This window comes from Aspergillus costaricaensis, assembly GCF_003184835.1.
Source record: "Aspergillus costaricaensis CBS 115574 unplaced genomic scaffold BO79scaffold_33, whole genome shotgun sequence".
NCBI lineage: Eukaryota > Fungi > Ascomycota > Eurotiomycetes > Eurotiales > Aspergillaceae > Aspergillus > Aspergillus costaricensis.
The window spans coordinates 1-21,621 of record NW_020291833.1 but is presented as its reverse complement, the minus strand read 5'-3'; the positions used below and the strand labels follow the sequence as shown (position 1 = coordinate 21,621).

The 21,621-nt window shown below is 52.2% G+C and overlaps 7 protein-coding genes across 7 annotated transcripts; 4 read left to right on the top strand and 3 right to left on the bottom strand.

Annotated features, from left to right (window-relative positions):
* Nucleotides 1-920: 920 nt before the first annotated feature.
* On the bottom strand, nucleotides 921-2,918 carry BO79DRAFT_201278 (aminotransferase-like domain-containing protein). The gene is made up of 3 exons (XM_025681559.1): nucleotides 2,183-2,918; nucleotides 1,702-2,087; nucleotides 921-1,608 (listed from the first exon to the last, which is right to left on the bottom strand). Exons 1-3 carry the CDS (start codon nucleotides 2,654-2,656, stop codon nucleotides 1,161-1,163), a joined length of 1,308 nt encoding a protein of 435 aa, XP_025536008.1. The 5' UTR covers nucleotides 2,657-2,918; the 3' UTR covers nucleotides 921-1,160.
* A 3,600-nt stretch (nucleotides 2,919-6,518) lies between these two features.
* Nucleotides 6,519-9,781, top strand: BO79DRAFT_47983 (uncharacterized protein). The gene is made up of 3 exons (XM_025689314.1): nucleotides 6,519-6,634; nucleotides 6,827-7,435; nucleotides 7,540-9,781. Exons 2-3 carry the CDS (start codon nucleotides 6,842-6,844, stop codon nucleotides 9,673-9,675), a joined length of 2,730 nt encoding a protein of 909 aa, XP_025536007.1. The 5' UTR covers nucleotides 6,519-6,634; nucleotides 6,827-6,841; the 3' UTR covers nucleotides 9,676-9,781.
* Nucleotides 9,782-14,603: 4,822 nt separating this feature from the next.
* On the top strand, nucleotides 14,604-14,993 carry BO79DRAFT_210920 (ankyrin repeat protein). Its single transcript, XM_025682915.1, has one exon. It carries the CDS (start codon nucleotides 14,630-14,632, stop codon nucleotides 14,981-14,983), a length of 354 nt encoding a protein of 117 aa, XP_025536006.1. The 5' UTR covers nucleotides 14,604-14,629; the 3' UTR covers nucleotides 14,984-14,993.
* A 186-nt stretch (nucleotides 14,994-15,179) lies between these two features.
* On the top strand, nucleotides 15,180-15,738 carry BO79DRAFT_47964 (uncharacterized protein). Its single transcript, XM_025689313.1, has one exon. It carries the CDS (start codon nucleotides 15,231-15,233, stop codon nucleotides 15,516-15,518), a length of 288 nt encoding a protein of 95 aa, XP_025536005.1. The 5' UTR covers nucleotides 15,180-15,230; the 3' UTR covers nucleotides 15,519-15,738.
* On the top strand, nucleotides 15,739-17,749 carry BO79DRAFT_47963 (putative pyridine nucleotide-disulfide oxidoreductase). The gene has a single exon (XM_025689312.1). The coding sequence runs from the start codon at nucleotides 15,960-15,962 to the stop codon at nucleotides 17,667-17,669; it is 1,710 nt and encodes a 569-aa protein (XP_025536004.1). The 5' UTR covers nucleotides 15,739-15,959; the 3' UTR covers nucleotides 17,670-17,749.
* An 80-nt stretch (nucleotides 17,750-17,829) lies between these two features.
* BO79DRAFT_201267 (putative general amidase) lies at nucleotides 17,830-19,793 on the bottom strand (the record flags this gene model as incomplete). The annotated part of the gene is made up of 3 exons (XM_025681558.1): nucleotides 19,467-19,793; nucleotides 18,130-19,413; nucleotides 17,830-18,009 (listed from the first exon to the last, which is right to left on the bottom strand). Exons 1-3 carry the CDS (start codon nucleotides 19,758-19,760, stop codon nucleotides 17,830-17,832), a joined length of 1,758 nt encoding a protein of 585 aa, XP_025536003.1. The 5' UTR covers nucleotides 19,761-19,793.
* A 481-nt stretch (nucleotides 19,794-20,274) lies between these two features.
* Nucleotides 20,275-21,032, bottom strand: BO79DRAFT_258448 (uncharacterized protein; the record flags this gene model as incomplete). Its single annotated transcript, XM_025686304.1, has 3 exons — nucleotides 20,275-20,444; nucleotides 20,704-20,907; nucleotides 20,957-21,032. The coding sequence occupies 3 exons, from the start codon at nucleotides 21,030-21,032 to the stop codon at nucleotides 20,275-20,277; spliced, it is 450 nt and encodes a 149-aa protein (XP_025536002.1).
* Nucleotides 21,033-21,621: the final 589 nt, after the last annotated feature.

Genomic DNA, 21,621 nt, shown 5'->3' with positions numbered 1-21,621 from the left:
ACTCAGGCGGGAAGAAAAAAAGGTTGGTCCTGCATGGACGGGTGGGCCCGGGCGAGGGAAAGAGAGGCGAGAAAGTGAGAGAGCTGAGAGGGGGGATCATCCAGGGGGCAAAATCCAGAAATTAACTAACCACTTCCTTCCCACCAATAAAGAATGGGTTAAGGGCCGATTGGTGCTCTACAACTTGAATCTCCTTCTCATATAGAGGTTACATGATACTACAAAGTAGATAGAAAGCCAAGTCCACGGTCCGATATGTCTCAGTCTTCCCGTCTCTTTTCCCCTCGATCGAGATAAAAATATCCTACACGGTGGGTAAGGAATCAGTGCACCAAGCTTTCCGCAGAGGAGACTGTCTTCTTCCTTAATTAACCCAACCCGACTGATCGGCCGCTAACCTTGGGTCGTGGTCTGCCCGTGAAACACCTAGTCATCAACTAGTCTAGCCTCGGCAGCAGCAGTAATCACCTGCATGGTCCAGAAAGTTGTACAGCGTTGCGGACTCGACCAAAAGTCCTGATTATCTAGACGGTCGGCCCGGAAGCCGGATTGTTTGTTGAACTCCGCCATGTTTGGATGATTTAGCTAGACAACGATTCTGGGTTTGGAACGCGTGAAGAATGTGTGCGGTGCCCGTCTGATTCCGCAGCGGCATCCCTTGGCACCAGGAGTTATTTGACGCGTCCATTCCGGGCAAGGGAAAAAAAAAAAAAGACCAAGGTTCCTCAAGCATTGTGCTGCAGGAGTAGGCGCTGAACAATGTGTGTCGGGAAAGCGTGATGTTTGGCCTGCAGCCAATGATTCCCAAAGTGCCCTGACTGCGCTACTGCGGTCTATATATGCAAGTTGGCTGCAGGTGCCGTGCAGATGCTCGCCCCGAGTCATCTGCCTTCCCCGGCCTCGCGCCTTGACTGGCCGCCCACCGCCTCCGTCCGCATCACTCGACCCCAGGCCATTCTTTCTCATCTTGCGCCAAGGAGAGATAATCTGGGGCGTGACGAGCTATCAACCTTTCGGCACCGAATGACTATCCTGTAATGGGGTGTGTGGTTCGTCCATATCAACAACATACTACAGTTCTTCCAGACCAAGGTCCTAGGCGGTCCGATCCGCCCGTCCACCCTTGGTAGCCATCAGCGCAGCGGCCGCCAGCATTTGGTTTACTTGAGAGCTTCACGAATGACCGATGCAAGTCGACGCACCCCCTCTTCGAGCTTATCCTCCTGCTCCCATGCGAAACAGAGGCGCATACCGTCGTCAAAATCGTTCTTGTCTCCTGCCGCATCTCCATCTATCCGAAAGACATTACCAGATGCTATGATCAAATTCTGTTCGTGCAGTGCGATGGGTACAAGCTCGCTTGACCGTAATGGGTGTGGGAGCCGGAGCCAAATAAAATACCCCCCTGCCACATCGGGAACTGGAGGGAGCCCCACGCCGAGGGGAACAAGATGCTCACGTATGGAAGACATCATCCGGTGATAGCGGCGGGCGTACGCCGGTTGCAGAACATCGCCAATGAAGTCTTGTACAATCCCCGTGGGGAACAGCTGCGCAATGATGGCGGCGCACATATGCGACGGTGCGCCTCCGGATCGACTTGAGCCTCTGTCCAGGGAAAAGTTAGCCTACCAGGTAGGGGAGGGTAAAGCAAGGGACAAGCGAGAGCAGCCAGCAAGACCACCTCACGGGATCACGCACGCTTGTGACAGACCATACGCTACCTTCTCGGTAGCCTCCGCCCAACCTGTCCGCATTCCGGGTCCGATCAGCTTGCTGAAACTTCCATTGCTCACCACATTACCCCAGTCATCCCCGGGTCCCCCATCCAGATAGCGGTCCACATCCACCAGACGGGGTAGATGCGCCCTGTTGGGCTGCGGTAATGTCTTGGCTGGGTCGGGTGACCACTGAAGGAAGTCATAGACATCATCGGCGATGATCAAGGCATCAAATTCTCGCGCAAGACGAACCAGATTCTCCCGATCAGGCAAGGACATGGTGAGCGTCGACGGGTTGGAGAAGGTCGGGGTAGCATAGATGACATGCTTGTAGACTTTACCCCATGGCCTAGTAGGTTTGTAGTTCTGTAGGAGTCAGTCATATGAGCCACTTCAGTCCCCTTGAAACCTCAAAGGCAGGACGTAAACGTCCATCTGCAGACCAAAGCAAACCAACGTACCGGTGCGTTATTATTTTCCCTCCTTGCCCGCTCCTCGGCAATAAGCAGCTCCTGTCGGAGATAGGCCAAATCCAACCCCGCATCACTCTGGGGAACGGCCCTCAGGCGACTAGTGAACCCGGAATCATCGAAGATGCGAAAGGATAGATGATAGGCGGGTGCAACCATCCAAACATTGCGTGTGTAGACAGGATCAGTAAAGACCTGCAGGATACAGGCTACATTCTGACTGGCGCCACCCGTGATGCAAATGCGTTCGGGAGTGATGCGGTCGCGTGGCTGGTAGAACGTCGTTAGCCAGCGAGCGATGTGTTCGCGCAACGGCTGGTACCCTTCATCAGGGCCATACATCAAGGCCGGTGTCCAAATGGCCGGGGTGGCCAACACTTTCGCAGAGGCCTCAGCCAAGGCCGTCGTGGGCAGCAAGGCGGGGTTGGGCCAACCGCGGGAAAGATCGACCTGCTCAACGTTCATGATGTTGGTTGGTTGGTTGGTTGGTTGGTTGCGTGACAGGTCCAAGTTAGAAAAAAAAAAAGTAGTAGTGGATAGTATTTCTTTGAATACTACTTAGTGATTAGATCGGTGACTTGAATTGATTTGGGTAATGAGTAATGGTAGTCGTCAGAAGCTCCAATATGCGGGGCCTGGCATGTATAACAGCAAGTTATATATTATGTGTTGTGTCTCAGGTAGTAGTGATGTGGTTTGTCTTCCGTCGCTATATAAATTGATAACGTTAGAGTGACTCTGGATGATGAACGACTCTACTTTCCCAGAACAGTTCTTGGCGGTCACCAAAGAAGTTAGTGGACTTGATTGGGGTGCTATAGTATCTCTATCCAGTCACAAAATTAGTAAGTCAATGATGACTCGTTAGTCAAGAAAAAGGAAAGCGTAAGCAAGCGGATCAGGAGGGGCATTCATCCATGACTTTGGTGTGACTTTGGCTTCTGGAAGCTGTCTAAAGGGGGGAACAACGGAAGTTCCGTAGCCGACGGGGGACCAAGTCACGGGGTATTTGTTCAGGGCGCGGGGCAGATCCTGTCTTCGCACCGCCCGATGCCGGTGCGGCATCTTCAGGGCGCTCGGTCACTCCCCGTCAGGAGCAAAGAGGAAGATGAAAAGAACGGGCTAGTTTTGGAGATTAGATGGAGCAGTTTCAGAGGAGCATATTATCCATCAGTCTGTACGAAATAATATAACATTATTGATTATTGATTATCTATTATAATTATCGATTATGCAATAATTAACTACTGGGGAACGGTTGGTTGGAGTTGAGAACCTTTGACCACAGTAAGTAGTATATTGGTAGTTGCCCCAAAGGGGTTGGCTGCTCGGGAGTTATGCAAAAGATGCGTGAGGCGGGCGCTCCGGGAATACAGACGGGGTACTATACATAAAGGAGCTGCCTGAGGTCCCAAGGCCCAGATCAATAAGGATGACACGTCCATTCCCCAAAGTAAAACACCCATGGCTCACCCGGATCAATCGAAACGGATTACGGGGTCAAAGACCCGATCGGACAACGTCAACCTAGGCATCACTTTCAGGACGCAATTACTTACGTACGTCCGAGTGCGTGGCTTCTATTTCCATGTCGGGTAATGCAGGCACAGCGCTAGAGATGAAGCATCTCTCTTCTGAGTTTTCCCCGTACAGTAGCGCCGCTGGTTAGCGCCTCTACTAAAGCAGGCAAGCCAAGCAAGGGAAAGAATCGCATAGAAAAGAAAAGGAAGAAAAAGACAGAGTAGTGAGTAAGTACGGAGTAGATACTAGCAAACAGATTGAAAAAAAATAATGAAAAGTAAAAGTAGGTACCACGAAGGACCGATGGTGGTGGCTACTATTCTTAGCTTCTCCCTCCCTCTCTCTCTCCCGCCTCTTTTAGGTCTAGTAGCTTAGATCTTCCCAATAAGTTGCCTCTCTGGCAGGACGACTAGTAGATATTTTCTCTTGTTTATTACTTGCCAGTCCAATGAAAGAGGACAGGGCAAGCATGGCGTACTAATCTATCCATCGATTGGTACTGATTAACGATGGCGAGCTGTCGGTTTCTCTGCAGTGGAAATTGTCGGCAGGTTTTCTCGCTTGGCTGGATTCCAGTGCGACGTGCCAGCGGCAACTCAAGGTATGTTGTGTGAGTTTGTGGTAAGCATGGCGGAGTCCGATAGCCCCTGGATCGGAGATGCCAATCCACCTGTCATGGCTGCGGTGCCTCTCCTTTTGTCACAGACTTTCCGGTTGTAGACTAAGGTCGTAATCGCGCAGGTTTTCACTGGGCCAGAAAGGGGAGAGTGCGCTTTTTTCAAACTACTATTACTACTAACTTCGAAGAGGGACCGTGTAGACGGACCTAAGCAGACTATATATTAAATGGTGAGGTAGACAAGTCAGTCGGAAACATGACTGACCAAGGAAACGGATCGAGTCCCGTCCATGGTTGGCCGAACCGGAGAAGAGAGAGGGGTGGAAATCAATGGCTGACTCTGAAAGGAGAATCAGACTATGAATGAGGAGACCCAACTTATGAATGGGAAAGCGCTTGAATCGGAGGGAGTGGATATCTGCCGAGTTTCCGTCATCCGATCATCAGTCCGTATTGTAATCCCTGAGGCTGCAGGCACAACGCCTTGCGAGAGTATGAACGCGAATCGCAGAGAGGAGAGGCTGACGATGGATGTCACAGGGAAAAAAGTAAATTCTCAGGACAACAAGGGGAAATGTACTACAAAAGGTCCAGAAAAGTAACAGCATAAACAACATCATTGAATGAACCCCATGCAGTGAATGAATGTTTCTGCCTTGAGTGAGGTATACTTACAAAGTACATGCACCCGTGGGCACAGTAAGCAATGTTGCCCTGCTGCTTAAGCTACTACCAACCACGCAACAGAAGCCAGGAGAGAGCTGGGAATCCGAGGAATAAATAGAACGAACAACTGGCAGTCTTAGTAGAATTGTAGTAGTGAGTAGGAGTAGTTAGTTGCAGACAACTCGTCCCGAACCCCCACGACGATTGCATGGAAGGAGGAGGGCCCCGTTGCATCCTGACTGGCTCTGACCCGATGAGCATCAGCCTCCTGAACCAGAAACATTGCACTGCCTCTGGCCAGCCCACTCACACTCACACTCACACTCACACTCACTCACACACCTTGCGCCTACCGAACGAAGTGCGAGTTAAGCTAACAAACTCCCTAGTCTCCAGTCTCCAGTAGGAAACCCACGGATGGAGGGGTTAGGGATAAGTAGTTTTAGTTGGGAAACAAACGGGAGATGGCGAGGAGAGCCAAAGGAAATGAGATCATATAAAGTGGTTCGATGGCAACCTCCGTTGGGCTTAAGTTATTTACTCCGTACAGTAGAAGAAACTGCTAAGAGCAACATTCCCCACTGGTCGAAACCCACCGGAAGCCCAAAGAACGAACAGCAGACCAGCTAAACTGGCCCTAGAACATCAGGATCATTATATTATCCAACACGAACTGGTGAATAATAAGAGGAACCACTGCGCCTTTTAGCTCTTCCTAGTTCGGGTCCTGCTGGATTTACTTCGGCTCTATAAATCATCACCATCATCACTTTGGGAGGGGGTCTCCCTGGAACCCTTCTGGTTGATTTTCCCTTCTTCTTCTTCTTCTTCTTCTTCTTCTTCTTCCACTTTTCCCCATCCCCTAACCACTACACCACCACCGAACCATCAATCACATCATCCGTAGCAGAGGTTGTGATTTGAATCTAATGCACAATCAGAGTTCCTCAATCCCTCCTGCTGCCGTGGCTCCACTCGTGGGTTAAAAATACTCGTCCATTGGAGGGCTTAATAATAACCTGTTGCCTTCAATAAACCATACCAGCCTTTTCCCTCTCTGGGTAACATCAATACTTACTCAGTCCTCACTGACTTCTGTTTCTCTTTTCCCCCCTTCTGTTTTGCGTCTGTTCGCTAAGTTCCCGTCTCGTTGGGTTTTTATTCCTCGATTTTATTCTATTTTTCATTTTTTTATTTTTATTTTTTTTTCTCGTCCTTCGTTTGGGTTTCTTGGGAGAATAATTTTTTCTTTTTTACCCTCTCTCGATATTATTGCCTTCATCTCCGTTCTCCGTTCTCTTTCTTTTTCTTTTTTCTTTTGAAGAAAAAGATCCTCTCTCGCTGCTTCTGGCGATAGCCTCAATTCTTCCCCTTCAGCTGTCTCCTCCATTTTTTGCTGCTGTATCCGGCTTCCGCGGAGAGAACCACCAAACAAACCACCAGCCCAGAAAACCTTTCCTCATTCCTCCCTCCTCACTCTTCCCCCCTCTTTCTGGATCCCTCCTGCCGATCCATTCCTCAATCCACGTCGAGCGACTTACACCAGTCGCCCGCCGCGGATTCTTCGTTCAAACCCGTCTGCTGTCTAGAGGGTTTTTGCATGGTTGGCCGCATTCTTGCTTTCTGCACTTGTTAAGGTAAGTGCCGTCCCTGCCACTGCCAGCGCCTGGTGGTGCTTCCCCGTCATACTTCCCCTCTACCCGACGGTGTGTCTTCGTCTCGACTTCTTGTCTTTCCTCGTCACCCCCCCCAATTGTTTGTTCACGGCTTCGTGCACAACTCTCCATTGCGCCCGGGGAACTGACCCTTCTCTTTTGCCCCCCAACTAGCCAGCGGCCTTGAAGATGCTGTCTGCTCCGGTCAAGTCCGCCAAGCGCATCTCGTCCCTGTTTTCCCTGGGGTCCAACAGGGATAGCTCTATTCCATCATCGCCTGCATCTCCGAACCTTCCGAAACCCTCTTCCCCCGACCAGCTGCCGCAGGATGCACGCCCGCGAAGCGCCTCCCGACCCATTCGTGCAGTCTCCAACCCTCAAAGCGACTATGCAGACGCTCGGACGCCCGTATCCCCCATCCCCAACGATGGCTTCGACTTGGATGAACCGCTGCAGCCACCCCCGTCGCTACTAGCTGTGAACCAGGACCTGGCCAACAGCGCTCACAACTCTCCAGATGGCAGGCCCCAGAGCAGGGGTCGCGGAAGAAGTGGCAGTCGACCCTCCAGTGCCGCGGGTCTGTTTGTACCCGGTTCAGGTCCCGATTCGCGCCCCGGAACCCCTTCATCTTCATCGAAGAGACGGAGCTGGATGCCTGGACGGGCGCGCGCGAGCTCTGTAGATCCCCGACCGGCCACTACCACTGCGGGACCCAGTGCCTGGATTGCCGGGTTGGAACAAAAGATCCTCTACGATCTGGAGCCTTTGGCCCGGGGAGACCAGGTACGTACTGAAACCGCCTTGAGCTGTTGTGCGAAAACGCTACAGGGGGGACTTTTCCCGACTTTTTCGTAAGTTCCTGGCTAACTGTAACCTCTCTTGGCTAGATTCCCGAACTCTGGAACGAGAGTGGTGATACCTATGTCTACCTGTTCCCCCAGAACACCGGCAGACCTGCCTCCTTCAAAGTCCACCGCACGGTTTTTGTTGAATCACCATCACTACGTGATTTGGCTGTAAGCAACGATGTCAGAAATCTCAACGCCCTCGACCAACAGACTCGCACAATGTCGTTGAGCAGCCCCGTGGCTGGTCCGGGTTCGCCTCCGTTGACACCTCAGGATCCCTTAGCCGAAAATGACAACGACAGCTCCGGTAGCAGGAGAATGGCGTATATGGAGGATGACGGCCAGGATGAGTTTCAGGAGTTCCATCTCTATCTTCCAATTCCCTTGAACAGCGACGTGTCTAGCCCCAGTAGTCGGATCTCGCAAGAGGACACCGAAACCCTCCTTTTGTTCCGCAACCTTTTTGCATTCCTATTGGGACAATCTTTGATCGCCACCTCCCGGTCACCCTCGCTCTTTTCGATCTTCATGGACGTCGCTACACTGCTGTCCCGGTTCGAGTTTACCAACTTCGATCATACCAACTTCGGCGAGACGGCAACTACCAGCTTTGGAAACTACTGCGAGGAGCTGAGGCTAGCTGATGTGCGGAAGAGTCGTGAGAAGACCATCGAGGCTATTGTTCTTGGAGAACGACTCCGCTTCTTCCCCCTCTATCTCGAGGGATTCGTGCATGGAGTCGGTAAGCTGGACGAACTGAAGCAGCTGAGAAGCCCCAAGTATGGCCTCATCAGCCCTGTCACGCAGAAGCGACTGGAGCGTGGTTTCATCGACCTGGACACTCGTCTGCGTGTCCTGTACAGTAAGCTTGATGACTTCGATTTCCCTTCCGTATTCTCCGGTTTCGCCAACTCGGCTACTTCGGCCGAAAGCAAGGTCGTGCGGTTCAAAAACTGGAAGATCGCATTTATGGAGTTCCGGCGATTCACCATGCAGTACTACCGGCAGAAGTACGGCTCGTGGCCGCCCAAAGCACGCTCCAAGAAGAATCAGTTCGAAGAAAGCGGACTCAATCGCCAGGTTGTCCGGGATCTCTACAATGACTTTGCTAACCTTTACGACATGCTGGTCGATCGTAACTCCCTAACCACTCGGACACTGGACATGGCTGCGGAAGGATCTGAAACGTCGGACCCTGATGAAATGATGACTCGGGCCCTCCGACAGATTATGAGCGAGTACGATCGGAGTACACCTCCTGTTCAGCCACCAATTCCTTTTGACATTCCGCAGTACCCCTCACTGCAGGCCCTGGAGCGGAAGCCCATGGATGCTAAGAAGGAGGCCAAGAAGAAGGCCAAGAAGCTCAAGGACGCAGACATCAACGCTGTGCTCATGGACTCGTATACACGGGAGGCTTTGAAGCCCACACCCTTCATCGAGGCCTTCATGCAGTTCGAGCGTCGATGCGCCCACGGAAAGACTGTCAACGACATGATCGATTTCCGGTGTGGCCAATGGATCTTCCTCTACTGTGTTATCCAATCGCTGCCCCTTGTCGTTGTTGATGTTCAGGACGTCAAGTACGTGGATGGGGTGGAGTACTTCCTCTGTATTGCCCCTCGCGGCGGTGCGCCCTGGATTGGCGGCGATAGCAAGACCGCGCGCAGCTGGTTTGGTGTCGCAGGTGGAGCTGGTGTTGTTAGTCTGCCCTCTGACGTTGTGATCAACGGAGTAGAGGGTATCTACCGACGCAGTCACTGCTGGCAAGTGGCCGAGCAGTGGGCAGAGAAGGATGCAATCTTGGCCCCTCCGACCATTGAAGATCCATATGACAACGAGTCGTCCCTTTCTTCCCCTTACCAGGCGCAACAGTCATCGGCAGATTCGTCCTCCGAACAGCCGCAGCAGCTGCAGCAGCAACAACAGGGTCAAGGGACTCCCCTCATGAGCCCCACTGGCCTCACACCACCACCGGCTATTCCCCGACTGAACTCTCCTGGTATGAACCGGAGGGCGGAACATCGTCATTCGATCTACCCCGGTCTTGAGGCTCTGCCGCTACCCATGGGCGTAGCCCCGATGGAAGCCCCGGCTCGGCCCATCAGTCGGTTCAACCCCAACATGAGTTTTGACGATATCCTCAAACAGGTTCCCAACCAGAAGAAGAAATAAAAAAGTGCTGCGTCTTCGTGTGTGTATAATGTCTTTAGGGGGACCCTGCGCATTTTGTGTCCCCTTTTTGTTCTCAGCTGTTCTCGATCTTTGTTTTTTATTTCCTCATCTTCTTTCCCCACCACTGCATTACTAACCATGGTCGTTTCAGCTTTTGTGTTCTGTTGTCCTTGCACTTTCCTTTCTTGTTTCTATTGCAAATTTTCCTACCACTAGTAATGGGCGTGCACAAGTGACTTTGAAGCAAAAGGCTGGAACGGCGTAAATGAGCATCTATCTGAATCTTTTTTTTCCCGGGTCAGAAATAACAGGCAAGACACGGCCGAATGTTTGATATTCGGCAGCATGCACGCATTGGACCGATGACATTGGAAGCATGACTTGTTTTCTTTTTTGATTATTTTCCTCTCCACCATCTCTGCCACGTCCCTCCTTCGATCGCATAGCCTGGCTTCGCTCCCTTGCCTTGTGCTTTTAATTTTGGCCGTTGTTCTTTCCATTGCCCTCGGTGACTGTGAAGGACAGCCCCCCATTTGTGGTTATTTACTATTAGTCACTCCTAGAAGGGATAGAGATAATAGGTCCATGTGGGACCGATTAATATACTAGTGTACCTCTTTCGGTGATGATTGGGTTATGACATGAAGCCTTCCGAATATTGCAGGGGTAATCGCGTAGAGCATGATTGTACAATTTGTCGATGTGGTGGATCGGGTACGTAGCATATTGCGATAGTTGTAGTACTCCTTTGATAGCTTTTGATCATGTCCTCGTTCTTCGTAGTTGGATATGCTAAACCGGTTGACTTGTGAGCTAGTTCATGGTCACCCTTGGTGTCGTATCAATATATCTATGTCCCTACGTGTATGAGCACTACAAAGAAAACAATTAAGGTAATCAGAGTTGGATCTCATTGACCTTGGTTCATGCTATCTAATCCAAAATAGTAGAATCATCACTTGATCTCAGATTATGAATCATGCCAGAATGTGTGAAATTCAAGGGACCGTGGTATGTGGGCCACCATCCTCCCTCCATTCCTTCTTCTGTCCGCCCTTGCATTTTTTTACTCTTATTTGAGAGCTGGAGTATATGTTTTTTCCTATCAAATAATCGATGTTAGTCTAATCATATTTGTTTTTGTTATGTTCTTATGAATCTGTTTATTTATTTGGATTTTCCACTGTCGCATGCAATAACCCCGGGCGGGGGAAGGAACCATGGTTGTTGGTGCATCGTGCACGGGATACTGGACTGTCCGATTAAGTTTCGATGCTACCAAAGTATCGATATTGCTTGTGTGGGCTGGAGATAAGAAAGAGGCAGGTCTCCATGAAGAAGTTCCCTAGTTATCTAGCCAGTGAGATGATAAGAATTTTTTTTGTACTGTGTTATCGAATGTCACCTTCTAATGCCTGCAATTGTCACGTGTAATCTGGCATGAGTTGTGGGATCAATTGCTCTTCATCTTCAACTTCGTCCTCATTTTCATTTCGCTGTTGGCGGGGAATAAGAAAGTCTGAGGTGAGCCGAGAAACTCGCCGAATGCTGCAAATAATCATTACGGGATACTTTTCTCAGGGTTCATGAACGAGTATGATCCAAGACCACTGCATGCATCCAGACGCCTGTCGGGAGTCTGGCCACGCAGGAACAGCGCTATCGCTAGTGAAGGACCGTCAATAATGTATGAAAGACCCCTGCCACCCCAAGAGCTAGCGACGCTACACCAAAAATTAGACACATCCCGCGGTGGAGACATCCAGGCCCATCCTTCTCTAGACGGTCTCGATGATCGCTCGTATCGCGTGCGGCTCTGGCCAGTGAAATGTATCGCCGTCAGCCAGTTCTACCACTAGCGGCTGACACTTTTTACCCTGCAAAACTTTTTGACCACGCCTCCACCTCTACTTCTTCTTGATTTCGCCCAGAGCTATGGGATAGTGAATCGCAGGAACCCCCCAGGGTCTTCTCCTGCCAGCGTTATACAATGTCCAGATCACGGTCTAGTATGGCGAGCGACGGGCATGATCGTCTGGAACCGCGACTGCTGCGAGCAGCTGAGAGCGACCAGGTCGAGGCTCTGCAACACGTCGTGGAATTGGCCCGCGACAATGGCCAGCTCAGCGACAGCTTCCTGCGGATCGGACTCATGCGCAGCTGTGAGCGGGGATCGATCGCAGCGACTCAATTCCTCCTTTCTCTCGGCGCAAAGACCGATGTCGCGAATAACCGCCCTTCACCGCTCCTACGCGCTGTCGAGCGCAATCACGTTCGCATCGTGCAGCTCCTACTGGATTATGGCGCGTCGCCGGAGATAACGGATAAGAAAGGTCGGACTGCATTGATGACGGCGGCATGGAAAAATCACTGGCATGTGCTCCACCTTCTCATATCGCGTGGTGCAGATGTCAATGCGAAGGACCAGAAGAAGAGGAATGTCTTGCACAATCTGGCCGCCGACAAGCAATGCGATTGGGGCGAGGATGTCATCGAGCTTTTGCTACGCACAAGCTGCAAGCTCGACGGGGTTCAAGGTCAAGATGATTTGGGTCGCACCCCTTTACATTGGGCCTGCGCGACGGGCAAATTGCGATTCGCAGAGATGCTTCTTGCCCGACCGGAGGGGCCAATCGCTGATGTGAACGCAGTGGATTTCAGAAATAAGACTTCCCTCCACATTGCTGTCTCCCATGGTCGCGATGATATCGTTCAACTCTTACTCCGGCATAAAGCAGATATCAACGCGAGGAGTGATGGAGGCTGGACGCCTCTTCACAATGCCTGTGACAAAGGAGCTGAATTGATCGTGCGCATACTGTTGCGGGAAGGCGCCCAGATCAACAGCCAATTGTTGACTGGAATCACTCCATTGCATCTGGCGGCGCAGGCAGGTCATCGGGAAATTGTTGAATGCTTGATGGAATTCAAAGACCTTAAAACCAGGATCCGCGACAATTTTGGCAGTACGCCCTTCCTGCGAGCAGCCCAATTCAAGCGCCGGGATATCGTGTCACTCCTGGCTCCCTTTAACAATGTCGATGCGCTTACGCCGGAAGCAAAGGGAGCGTGCGAAGGCTTCGAGGCAACTGTTGTGGACTTTGGAAATTTTCACAACGAGAACCGGGTGAAGAAGACGTCCGTTTACAATCTGCTCTATGGTCGCGATCCGGGAAATCCGCGCAAACAAGCCTTTACCACATTACCAGCCGACAGTCGAGCGACCGACTTTCGCTGGATCCATCTGCCAGCTAACAACCTTACCTGGGTCGAAGCTTTGCTCACTAAATCATTCATCGAGGAGGGAGCCCACGATGTGGAGAGCTTTAAGGGGCTTGAAAGGTCGTTTCGATATCAACATCGCGGACAAAAAATCCATTCTCACTTTATGCGACCATTGTGTCAGAGTACCCCTCGTGCAGCACGACTCCGAGAGGAGGATAGTTCGGAAGAGAAGGAAATGATGTCCCCCCGGATCTTGGTGAATGGTCAATCTCTTGAAGCGCCGAAGTCCCCAGGGGAGGGAGGCAGCCCCAGGGGCCGGAAACTAGGCGGCAAAGGCGACCGGTCAGATACCAATTTGCACAACGATAATGGCCCCTCTGGGAAGAAGGGAAAGAACACAACGAAGCACAGCAAGAGCGGAGGATTAAAAAAGCCAGAATCCAGGAACCAATCCGTTGTCGCCCATGAGAGGCACCGGCCAGTGCTCTCACTGTGCAAGGAGCAAACCCACACAACCTGCAATGTGTGCATGTTCATGCCTTATCTGCACTTTGAAACAGATGAGCGAAGGAAGAAGATGCAGGAAGCGATTAAACGAGCTGAGACGCGCAGCTTTGCTCACCCGGGCCTTACACGAACTCCTACAAGAGATGAGCTTCTTATCAGCGCGCACCTAGCGTCATCCACCTCTTCGCTGCATATACGACGCACGTTAGATCAATTCTTCTACCCCAACATCGACACGCAGACTCGGGACCAGGACCAGGTTGTGTATCGCTATCAGACGAAAGGGCAAGGTAGCGAGCGCTCCTGGGCCGAGCCCAAAATCTTTATGGTCGACCAGCTGTGGATGTGGATTGTAGGAACGAACTTGATTGTGACCAGTTTCCCTCAGCGGTGGGATCAGCCTAAGAATGACCCTCTCAATGTTCTCGATGGTATCATTGAAGATATCAATTCCAAGACTCGGGAACCGGTGCGGTCCGTTTACGATCTGGCCATCATTATCACCACCCGCTGCTCTGGCGTGTTCGACCGTCACCGCATGGGAGACGAAGAGTATCAATTTCTGGACATGTTCGAGGCCTCGATCGGTGTGGCCACGGACCGGGAGACCGTGCTCTTCAATCGGTTCAACCGAGCATCAGCGCAGGCATCGGATTGGCTAAAGAACCATCGCAAGCTAAGTCGTTTTGCCAGGGATCCGCTCACCAAGGGTGAGCCAGCCGGGAACAGCTTTGAGCGGTTTCTGAGAGAAGAGGAGGAAGAGGATGCGCAGCCCCTCTTTGTGGACAATTTGCTGGACATCGGCCAAGAGACCGAGCTCCTGTCGGAGGCCAAGGATATTCGCGACGAGCTCAACATGATCCGAACGGTCCTGCAGCACCAACAAAATGTTCTTCTGGATTTTCAGGAGGCTATCTGTGAGATTTACTACGGACAGCAGCGGTCACAGCATGAGGTCAAGAAGCGGTTCAAGGAACAGCAGCGCACGATCGACATGCACCTGAAGGATATTGACCGGATGGACAAACAAGCCGAACGAATCTATTCTTCCATTACAGACCTGCTGGATCTCAAGCAGAAACATGCCAACGCGTTTGAGGCACGGTTCGCCCGCGATCAAGCGGCCGGAACGACGCGTCAGGGAAAGATCATGATGGTTTTCACAATTGTCACAATCATTTTCCTCCCACTGTCTTTTATCACGTCCGTCTTCGCGATCAACATGGCCGAGTTTGAAGGGGCAAACGAGCTACATCTACCATATGTGGCCAAGTACACGTTTGGCATTGGCTTTGCCATCTCTATCCCCTTGATCTTGGTTGCGCTGTCTGTTGATGACATTGGAGACGTCTGTCAGGAAGGCATCCGGCGAATGCGCCGATGGATGTCGCAGAAACGAGCTGCTGCATCCCCTGCTGGTATGCAGGATAATAATAGACCGACGGCGTTTGAGATCGAGAAGATTCTTAGCGCTCGTCGGTCTCGGAAGAGTGTTGAGATGGACACGGACTTTGCGGGCAGCCTGCTTCCTGTGTCGACACGAGGGACTACTCGGACTGTGCTGTCCCGTGGATGATTGAGTTGATGATACCGATGACCGACACGAATGACGAGTTTATGATTTTCGTAGGTAGATAAAAGCTATAGGATGTTGATCAGATCATGCCACTCGGCGGATTGACGTAATTGCTTGGAACTTTTGAATGGCATGACAGCATCCGTTTCTTCATAATAGGAGTATAATAGTTCCCATCAGTCCAGTTGTTGCTTCCCTGAACCCTGCTGGTGATAATATATTCTCTCTTGAAGTGTTCTTCCATTCAATGCGCGCCCATCACATGACTCCTAAGTTGTGTATTCTCGCTTCCCACTTCCATCTTCTCTCCAGCTTCTCCCACTTCTTCTCTCGCTCTCATCTCTCGTCACTCGTCACCCACCATGAACCTCTCCCACCTAATCCAACCCACATGTACGTACACATGCCTTTCCGGAATTCCATTCCAATCCGCCGACATCGCATGTGCCTAACTAGCCAAAGTGGACGACATCCACTTTTCTCGGGCAATCCCGGTTGGCAATCCGATAAGGGGCCAGACCGAGCATCCAAATAAGGTTGAAGATCCCTATAGTTAGAACGGGAGAAGCAGATGCCGAGCCGATGCTCCAGATCGTTCAACAATGGATTCTATCATTCCGCACGAAGTCTTCCATGTGCCATCGGATGGAACCGGGCGCACCAACCGTGACTCACATGTGGATCAGATCGACCACCATGTGTACATGTCTGCAAATGGAGGAATTTGAGCTGAAGAGATGAAAATATGTCTCGGAAAGAGGATAGTTATCCCTAACAAAGGGGATATTCGTGACGCGCCGTTCCGGCCCATCCATCCTGGCCGGGAATGATATCATCATGTGCTCAGCACCAGCCCTGACCCGACAATGAGCTTCGTATCGCATATCTACGCTTCATCTGCTGCTCCAAGCTCGAGTTTCAACAGAGAAGGACTCAAGCAATACAGAGCGACTGATTTCTGCCGCTCAATGGCACAATGAGGCTACCGGGCTACCCCGTCGCTTGCAAGCGTCCATCCTCCCTCCTCACTTCCGTCTCCCGCTCAACCATAAAGCCCATAACCATTAGCAGACCTCTCGCAACACAGATCAGTCACTCAACCGCATTCCGCGAAGAGCACGACAAAGAACGCATTGTCATTCTCGGATCCGGCTGGGGCGGCTACAACCTCTCTCGCAAGCTCTCTCCGCAGAAATACAACCCCATCATCATCTCCCCTCGATCATACTTCGTCTTCACTCCTCTCCTCACCGATGCCGCCGGCGGCTCCTTAGACTTCTCCCACATCGTCGAACCAATCCGCGACCCTTCCTCAAAAGTCGACTTCATCCAAGCCGCCGCGCGATCCGTCAACTTTGCCGACAAAACCATCACCTGCGAAGCCACCGTCGTGAAAAGCGGCGTGACCGAAACACCCCGAACCAGCGAGGACGAGGAATTCCAACTCAATGCCACCCAATCCGCCAGTCGCAAACGCACCTGGGAAACCGGCGAAACATTCACTATCCCCTACGACAAACTCGTCATCTCCGTCGGCACAGTCTCCAAGACCTTCAAAACCCCTGGCGTGCGCGAAAACGCCCTCTTCTTCAAAGACATCGGAGACGCGCGCAAAGTCCGTCGCCGGGTGCGAGAATGCTTCGAACTCGCTGTCCTGCCCACCACCTCCCCAGAGCTCCGCTCTCACCTCCTCCACTTCGCCATAGTAGGCGCCGGCCCAACAGGCACGGAACTCGCCGCCTCCTTACGCGACTTCATCGTAAAGGACCTCGTCGCCCTCTACCCAGCCCTCAAAGGCATCCCCAGAATCACCCTCTACGACATCGCCCCCAAAGTCCTCTCTATGTTCGACGAGAAACTCTCCCAATACGCCATGGACACCATGCAAAAGGAAGGCATCGAGATCAAACCCTCCCACCACGTCCAGAGCCTTCGGTGGGGCGAGCCCGATGCTGAACCACCCTACGAAATGGACCCTAAGCGCTGCCTCACCCTCACCACAGCGGAAGAAGGCGAAGTCGGCGTCGGCATGTGCGTCTGGGCTACGGGTAACGCAATGAACAAATTCGTCCGTGACGCCCTAACAACCGTCGACAAGTATCCCTCCAACTCTGCCCTTCTGAAATCCCCTACCTCCAACGATACATCAAGCACCCAACAAACCACCACCACCCCCAACACCAATACAACCTGGCACGTCAAAAAAGCCCCCAACGTCGGCGCCCTCCTGGTCGACGGCCACCTCCGCGTGCAACTCGAATCCTCCTCCTCCGACGATGAAAGTAACCCTCCCCAAACAGCAATCCTCCAAGACGTCTACGCCCTCGGCGACAACGCCATGCCCGAGACCGGCGCACCCCCAGCAACCGCGCAAGCGACCTTCCAAGAAGCAAAGTGGCTCGCGACGCGGCTGAACAAAGATGACTTTGCGACGGCGCCGCCCTTCTCGTTCCGGAACATGGGGACGTTGGCGTATATCGGCGATGCGAAGGCGTTGATGCAGATCCCGCATGATGCTAAGGAGGATGGTGGGAGGTATTTACCCGAGGGGTTGACGGGACGGATGGCTTGGGTGGTGTGGAATTCGGCCTACTTGACCATGAGTATTAGTTGGAGGAATAAATTGAGGGTCGGGTTTAGGTGGTTGCTCAATCAGATTTTTGGGAGGGATGTTTCGAGGTATTAACCTACTTTCTCCCTCACTCTCTCCCCGGGTCTTTTTCTTTTTATCTTATCTCTGCTCTTGAGAAGAGGGGGGTTGGGTGTAGGTTGGTAGTATGTATGTATGTATGTATGTATGCATATACAGATATACATCTAGGAGATGCTTCGTGATATCTATCTATCTATAGCTTCGCTATATCCGTAGATCTAGAGAAATACTCCTTGACAGCCCGATCAACCACCCCCATCGCCACGACCAGCTCATAATCATGCAATCTGGGGGTAATAACCTGCACGCTAAGCGGCGAATCAAGGTACATGCGTCTATCGACGAGTTTCTCGTCCCCTGCATCCATCATACTCTGGTCAGCACATCACAACACAACACAACACCCAAAAACACAATATCATAAGTAACATGAAAGAAAGGGTGGGGACAACATACACAACTCCCTATTCTTCGCATCCCAGCTCCCCCTCACCGGATCCTTCATCTCCCTCCCCACCTCCAAATCCTCCATCTTCACCTTCCGCACCGGCACCACTCCCGCCGGGTAATCCAACAGTACCCAGGATGAGGTATACCCGACTGCATTATACTTGTCGTGTTCGGGGACGGGGTGCGGTGCGACGGGGTGGATGATTGCGTCTATTCTCCTCTTCGTCTTCTCGTTTCCTTGGTTATCTGTGGGGGAGGTATACGTCCACATGCTCATCATCTCGCGCTGGACCTGTGCTCGTTGGTGCTGCAGCTCGCATAGCTCCGGTACCGTGAGAGGGTTGCGGCGCTTCGAGCGGCCCTGGAGCCAGGGGATCAGGGGTTCGTTGGTCTGTTCGAGGAGGTCGTGCATGAGGTTACCGCCGTCGATGCCCATGAGTTTGTTAGCGATGGTTTGGCATTTGCGGAGGGCGGGTGGGGTGGGGAGGTCGATGAGGTCGATGTCATGGTGGTGGAGGATGGTAGCGACTTCGTTGAGGATGTTGCGGATAGGAGGGAGGGGTTCGACGAGGCCGTCGGTGCGGAGGATGCCGATGGTTAGTTTCTGCTTCATAGTAGCTTGGGACGAAGTCGGGTTTAGTGTTGGGGATGGTCCCCAGTTCCCGGGTATACAGTCCTCTCCGAATAGCTCTGCCCTGGGCACGATCTCCGCCAATGCTAACCCTATGTCTTCGATGGAGTGGCCCATCACGCCTGCCACGGGCTGCAATGCGATACGGTTCTTCGCTGGCAGATGCCCGCTCTCTTGCTGGCCGCCGTATGGGAGTCGGCCTTGGCTGGGCTTGAAGCCGTATTTGCCTACGCACATGGGCGGGATGCGTACGCTGCCGCCGATGTCGGTGCCGAAACTGAGGGTGGTGCCGCGGAGGGCTAGGAGGGCGGCTTCGCCGCCTGTGCTGCCGCCGGCGGTTAGGCGGCGGTTGAGGGGGTTCAGGGTGCGGCCGAAGAGGTGGTTTGCGGTGTCGAGGGTGGAGACGGTTTGGGGGACGTTGGTCTTGGTGATGATGATGGCGCCGAGGGATTGGAGGAGGGTGACGAGGTCGGCGTCTTTGGTGGAGGGGTGGAAGGCGAGGGCGGCGAGACCGTTGGTTGCATCGACGCCGGTGATGTGGAAGGTGTCTTTGACGGAGATGGGGAGGCCGTGGAGTGGGCCGATGGGGGTGTTGGTGGTGCGGAGGTGGGTGTCGAGGGTGCGGGCGCGGGCGAGGGCTTGGATGAAGAGAGGCTCGGAGAGGCAGCGGGAGAGTTGTTGGGCGATAGCGGCGCGCTGAGGTGAGGTGAGGTTAGTGATGTGATGTTCTTATATGGAGTTGGGTATACCTTGCAGAACGCGCGGGTGACTTCTTCCGCGGTGAGGCGTTTGGAGTGGAGCTCTGTCAGGAGGGAGCGGATGTCGTAGTCTTCGGTGATGTGCAGCTCATGAGGAGTGAGTAGCCCGCAAGTTCGCGGGATATCAACGACGTTGATGCTCTCGCTGTAGGAAGGGTTGGTGACGGAGTCGGCGACGGAGAGCATGCCCGCGGGGATTTGTGAGGCGTCGAGACGCCATTCCGGGGGAATGAGTGATTCCAAATGCTGCTGCTTGCGAGCTGCAATGGACTTATAGTCAGACATGTTGATCCTTGGCTTTGATGGCTAGTAGATGGGAATTGAGGTTTAGGTTGACGAGAACAGGAGAGAAATAGGGAATGGGGTTATTTATTGATACTTGGGGAATGCGGAGAAGCAACGCAGCCGAGGCCCGACTCCACGTGAGGGGAGGCCATTACTCCCAGGAACCGATACGAACAATCGGTAAGCTTAATATACCATAGCTATGGAAGAATGTATAGGAATTGATTACAAAATATTTGAAATGGTGACTGGCTGATAAATTGTTGTACAATTGATGTAGAGGGGCAGCCTGGTGCTGCGAGTGTGCAGCTAAGAGTACATGTAGGATAGGGCAGCGATAACAGAGGCATGAGGAAGCATCTCACATTCCCGAATGCAATCATTCGTCCCACCACCTCGCCGTCAGGCATAGCTTTTGACATGACCAGAAGTTTGACATCCCCCTACTGACCCACCCCACCAACGAAGAAACACAGTAGTGTTGACACTGCTGTCGTTATAACCGTCCAAGCAATCAGTGTTGCCGTAGCGGAAACCTTTCTCCCTTCCTCCACCACTGGACGTCGTCATTTTCGGGTGCCTTGGCGGATTTGGACCGAATATCGAGGCGTCGATGAGTGGTAGCCTGATGGCCAAATAGCAGCCGCTCATCGATAATGCCTTCGTGGCCTTCGAAAACATGCGCTGTTTTGAGCGAAATGGAATCTTATCGTCAAATGCGTATCCTACCATGGGTAAGCCAGGTTTTCCTCCTCATAGGCAGAAGAAGGCCTACCATAAATGTGTTGCCAGCTCTATCCGTTACGCAGCTTGCGAACGAGCAGAAGAAACAGCAGATTATGTTGAGTCGGAAAAGGCTGAGGTGTGTTGATATTCGACTGAAAACAGCTTCCCGGGGCTTTGTAATACCTACATACAGGTAGGTAGCGATCTCGATACCAACAGTCTGTCTCAACAATCGAGGACTCCCTAGTGAAGTGAGATGACCCTTCCACTGATTCGGGACCACGACCTTTGGCTTGGCTCCAGATTGTCTTGAGCTGGACTATCACTTTCGGATACCTTGGCTGAAGGGGAGTATGAGGATTAATCTCATATATATAAAGACCAAAGCCATGAAAATCCAACACCTTGTCGCATATGTCCCCTGTCAGCTGTGAGCAGAGCATGGTTAGGGTCTTAATGCTTTTTCGCACAGTTGGTCTGTCTCAGCAGGTTCTTCGAGCTGGTCAACATCAAATAGCGGATGCTCAGGGTCAAATTTGCCGCCATGGACCCATGACGCCTGGTCGTAATGGGCTATCTCTTCTAGCTTTCCATCCTTAGGATAGGGAAACTTCTTGTTCGGCCCGAACCGTATGAACCAGCTGAGCCTACCTGAAGCAGTAGGTCGGGCAGAAACACTTGCCAAAGCAAGGATCAGCATGGTTCTTCGGTGGAACTCTCACGCGACTGCTCACAACATAGCTTGTCGAGTCACAATAGACTCTCGCATTATGGTCTACCATAAATAGAGAGAGAACCATCACTGCAGCCATAACCTCCTAGCCGCTTCCGAGAGGATTGTCACGACTCCGTATTCAAATGTGGACATGAAGTTGGGCTCCGGCATTCGTAGCCCAATATTTGCCATGCAACGCAAGGATTTGTGCGCATCTTTCAAGTCTTGCTCGTACCGAAATCTGCCCTGCTGCCCTCAACAACAACATTCCTTCGGTGTCGATATGTTGTTTAGCCGTCTGTGTCATCACGAGGAATGACGGAGATTGGTCGCTCCAGCTTCCATGCCACGAAGAGGGCAGTACGTATGGCTATCTCCGACTGGGTCGAGAACTGCCACAGCTGGGCCAAGGGGGGGGGG

What these genes read in the sequence shown, in the direction of transcription:
- BO79DRAFT_201278 (XM_025681559.1), bottom strand. Translation starts at nt 2,656, where the DNA reads ATGAACGTTGAGCAGGTCGATCTTTCCCGCGGTTGGCCCAACCCCGCC. An exon ending in GGGAAAATAATAACGCACCG is followed by an intron (nt 2,088 to 2,182) that starts GTACGTTGGTTT and finishes TGACTCCTACAG; the next exon opens with AACTACAAACCTACTAGGCC. An exon ending in GCGTATGGTCTGTCACAAGC is followed by an intron (nt 1,609 to 1,701) that starts GTGCGTGATCCC and finishes TTCCCTGGACAG; the next exon opens with AGGCTCAAGTCGATCCGGAG.
- BO79DRAFT_47983 (XM_025689314.1), top strand. Translation starts at nt 6,842, where the DNA reads ATGCTGTCTGCTCCGGTCAAGTCCGCCAAGCGCATCTCGTCCCTGTTT. An exon ending in CTTTGGCCCGGGGAGACCAG is followed by an intron (nt 7,436 to 7,539) that starts GTACGTACTGAA and finishes TCTCTTGGCTAG; the next exon opens with ATTCCCGAACTCTGGAACGA.
- BO79DRAFT_210920 (XM_025682915.1), top strand. Translation starts at nt 14,630, where the DNA reads ATGGCCGAGTTTGAAGGGGCAAACGAGCTACATCTACCATATGTGGCC.
- BO79DRAFT_47964 (XM_025689313.1), top strand. Translation starts at nt 15,231, where the DNA reads ATGCGCGCCCATCACATGACTCCTAAGTTGTGTATTCTCGCTTCCCAC.
- BO79DRAFT_47963 (XM_025689312.1), top strand. Translation starts at nt 15,960, where the DNA reads ATGAGGCTACCGGGCTACCCCGTCGCTTGCAAGCGTCCATCCTCCCTC.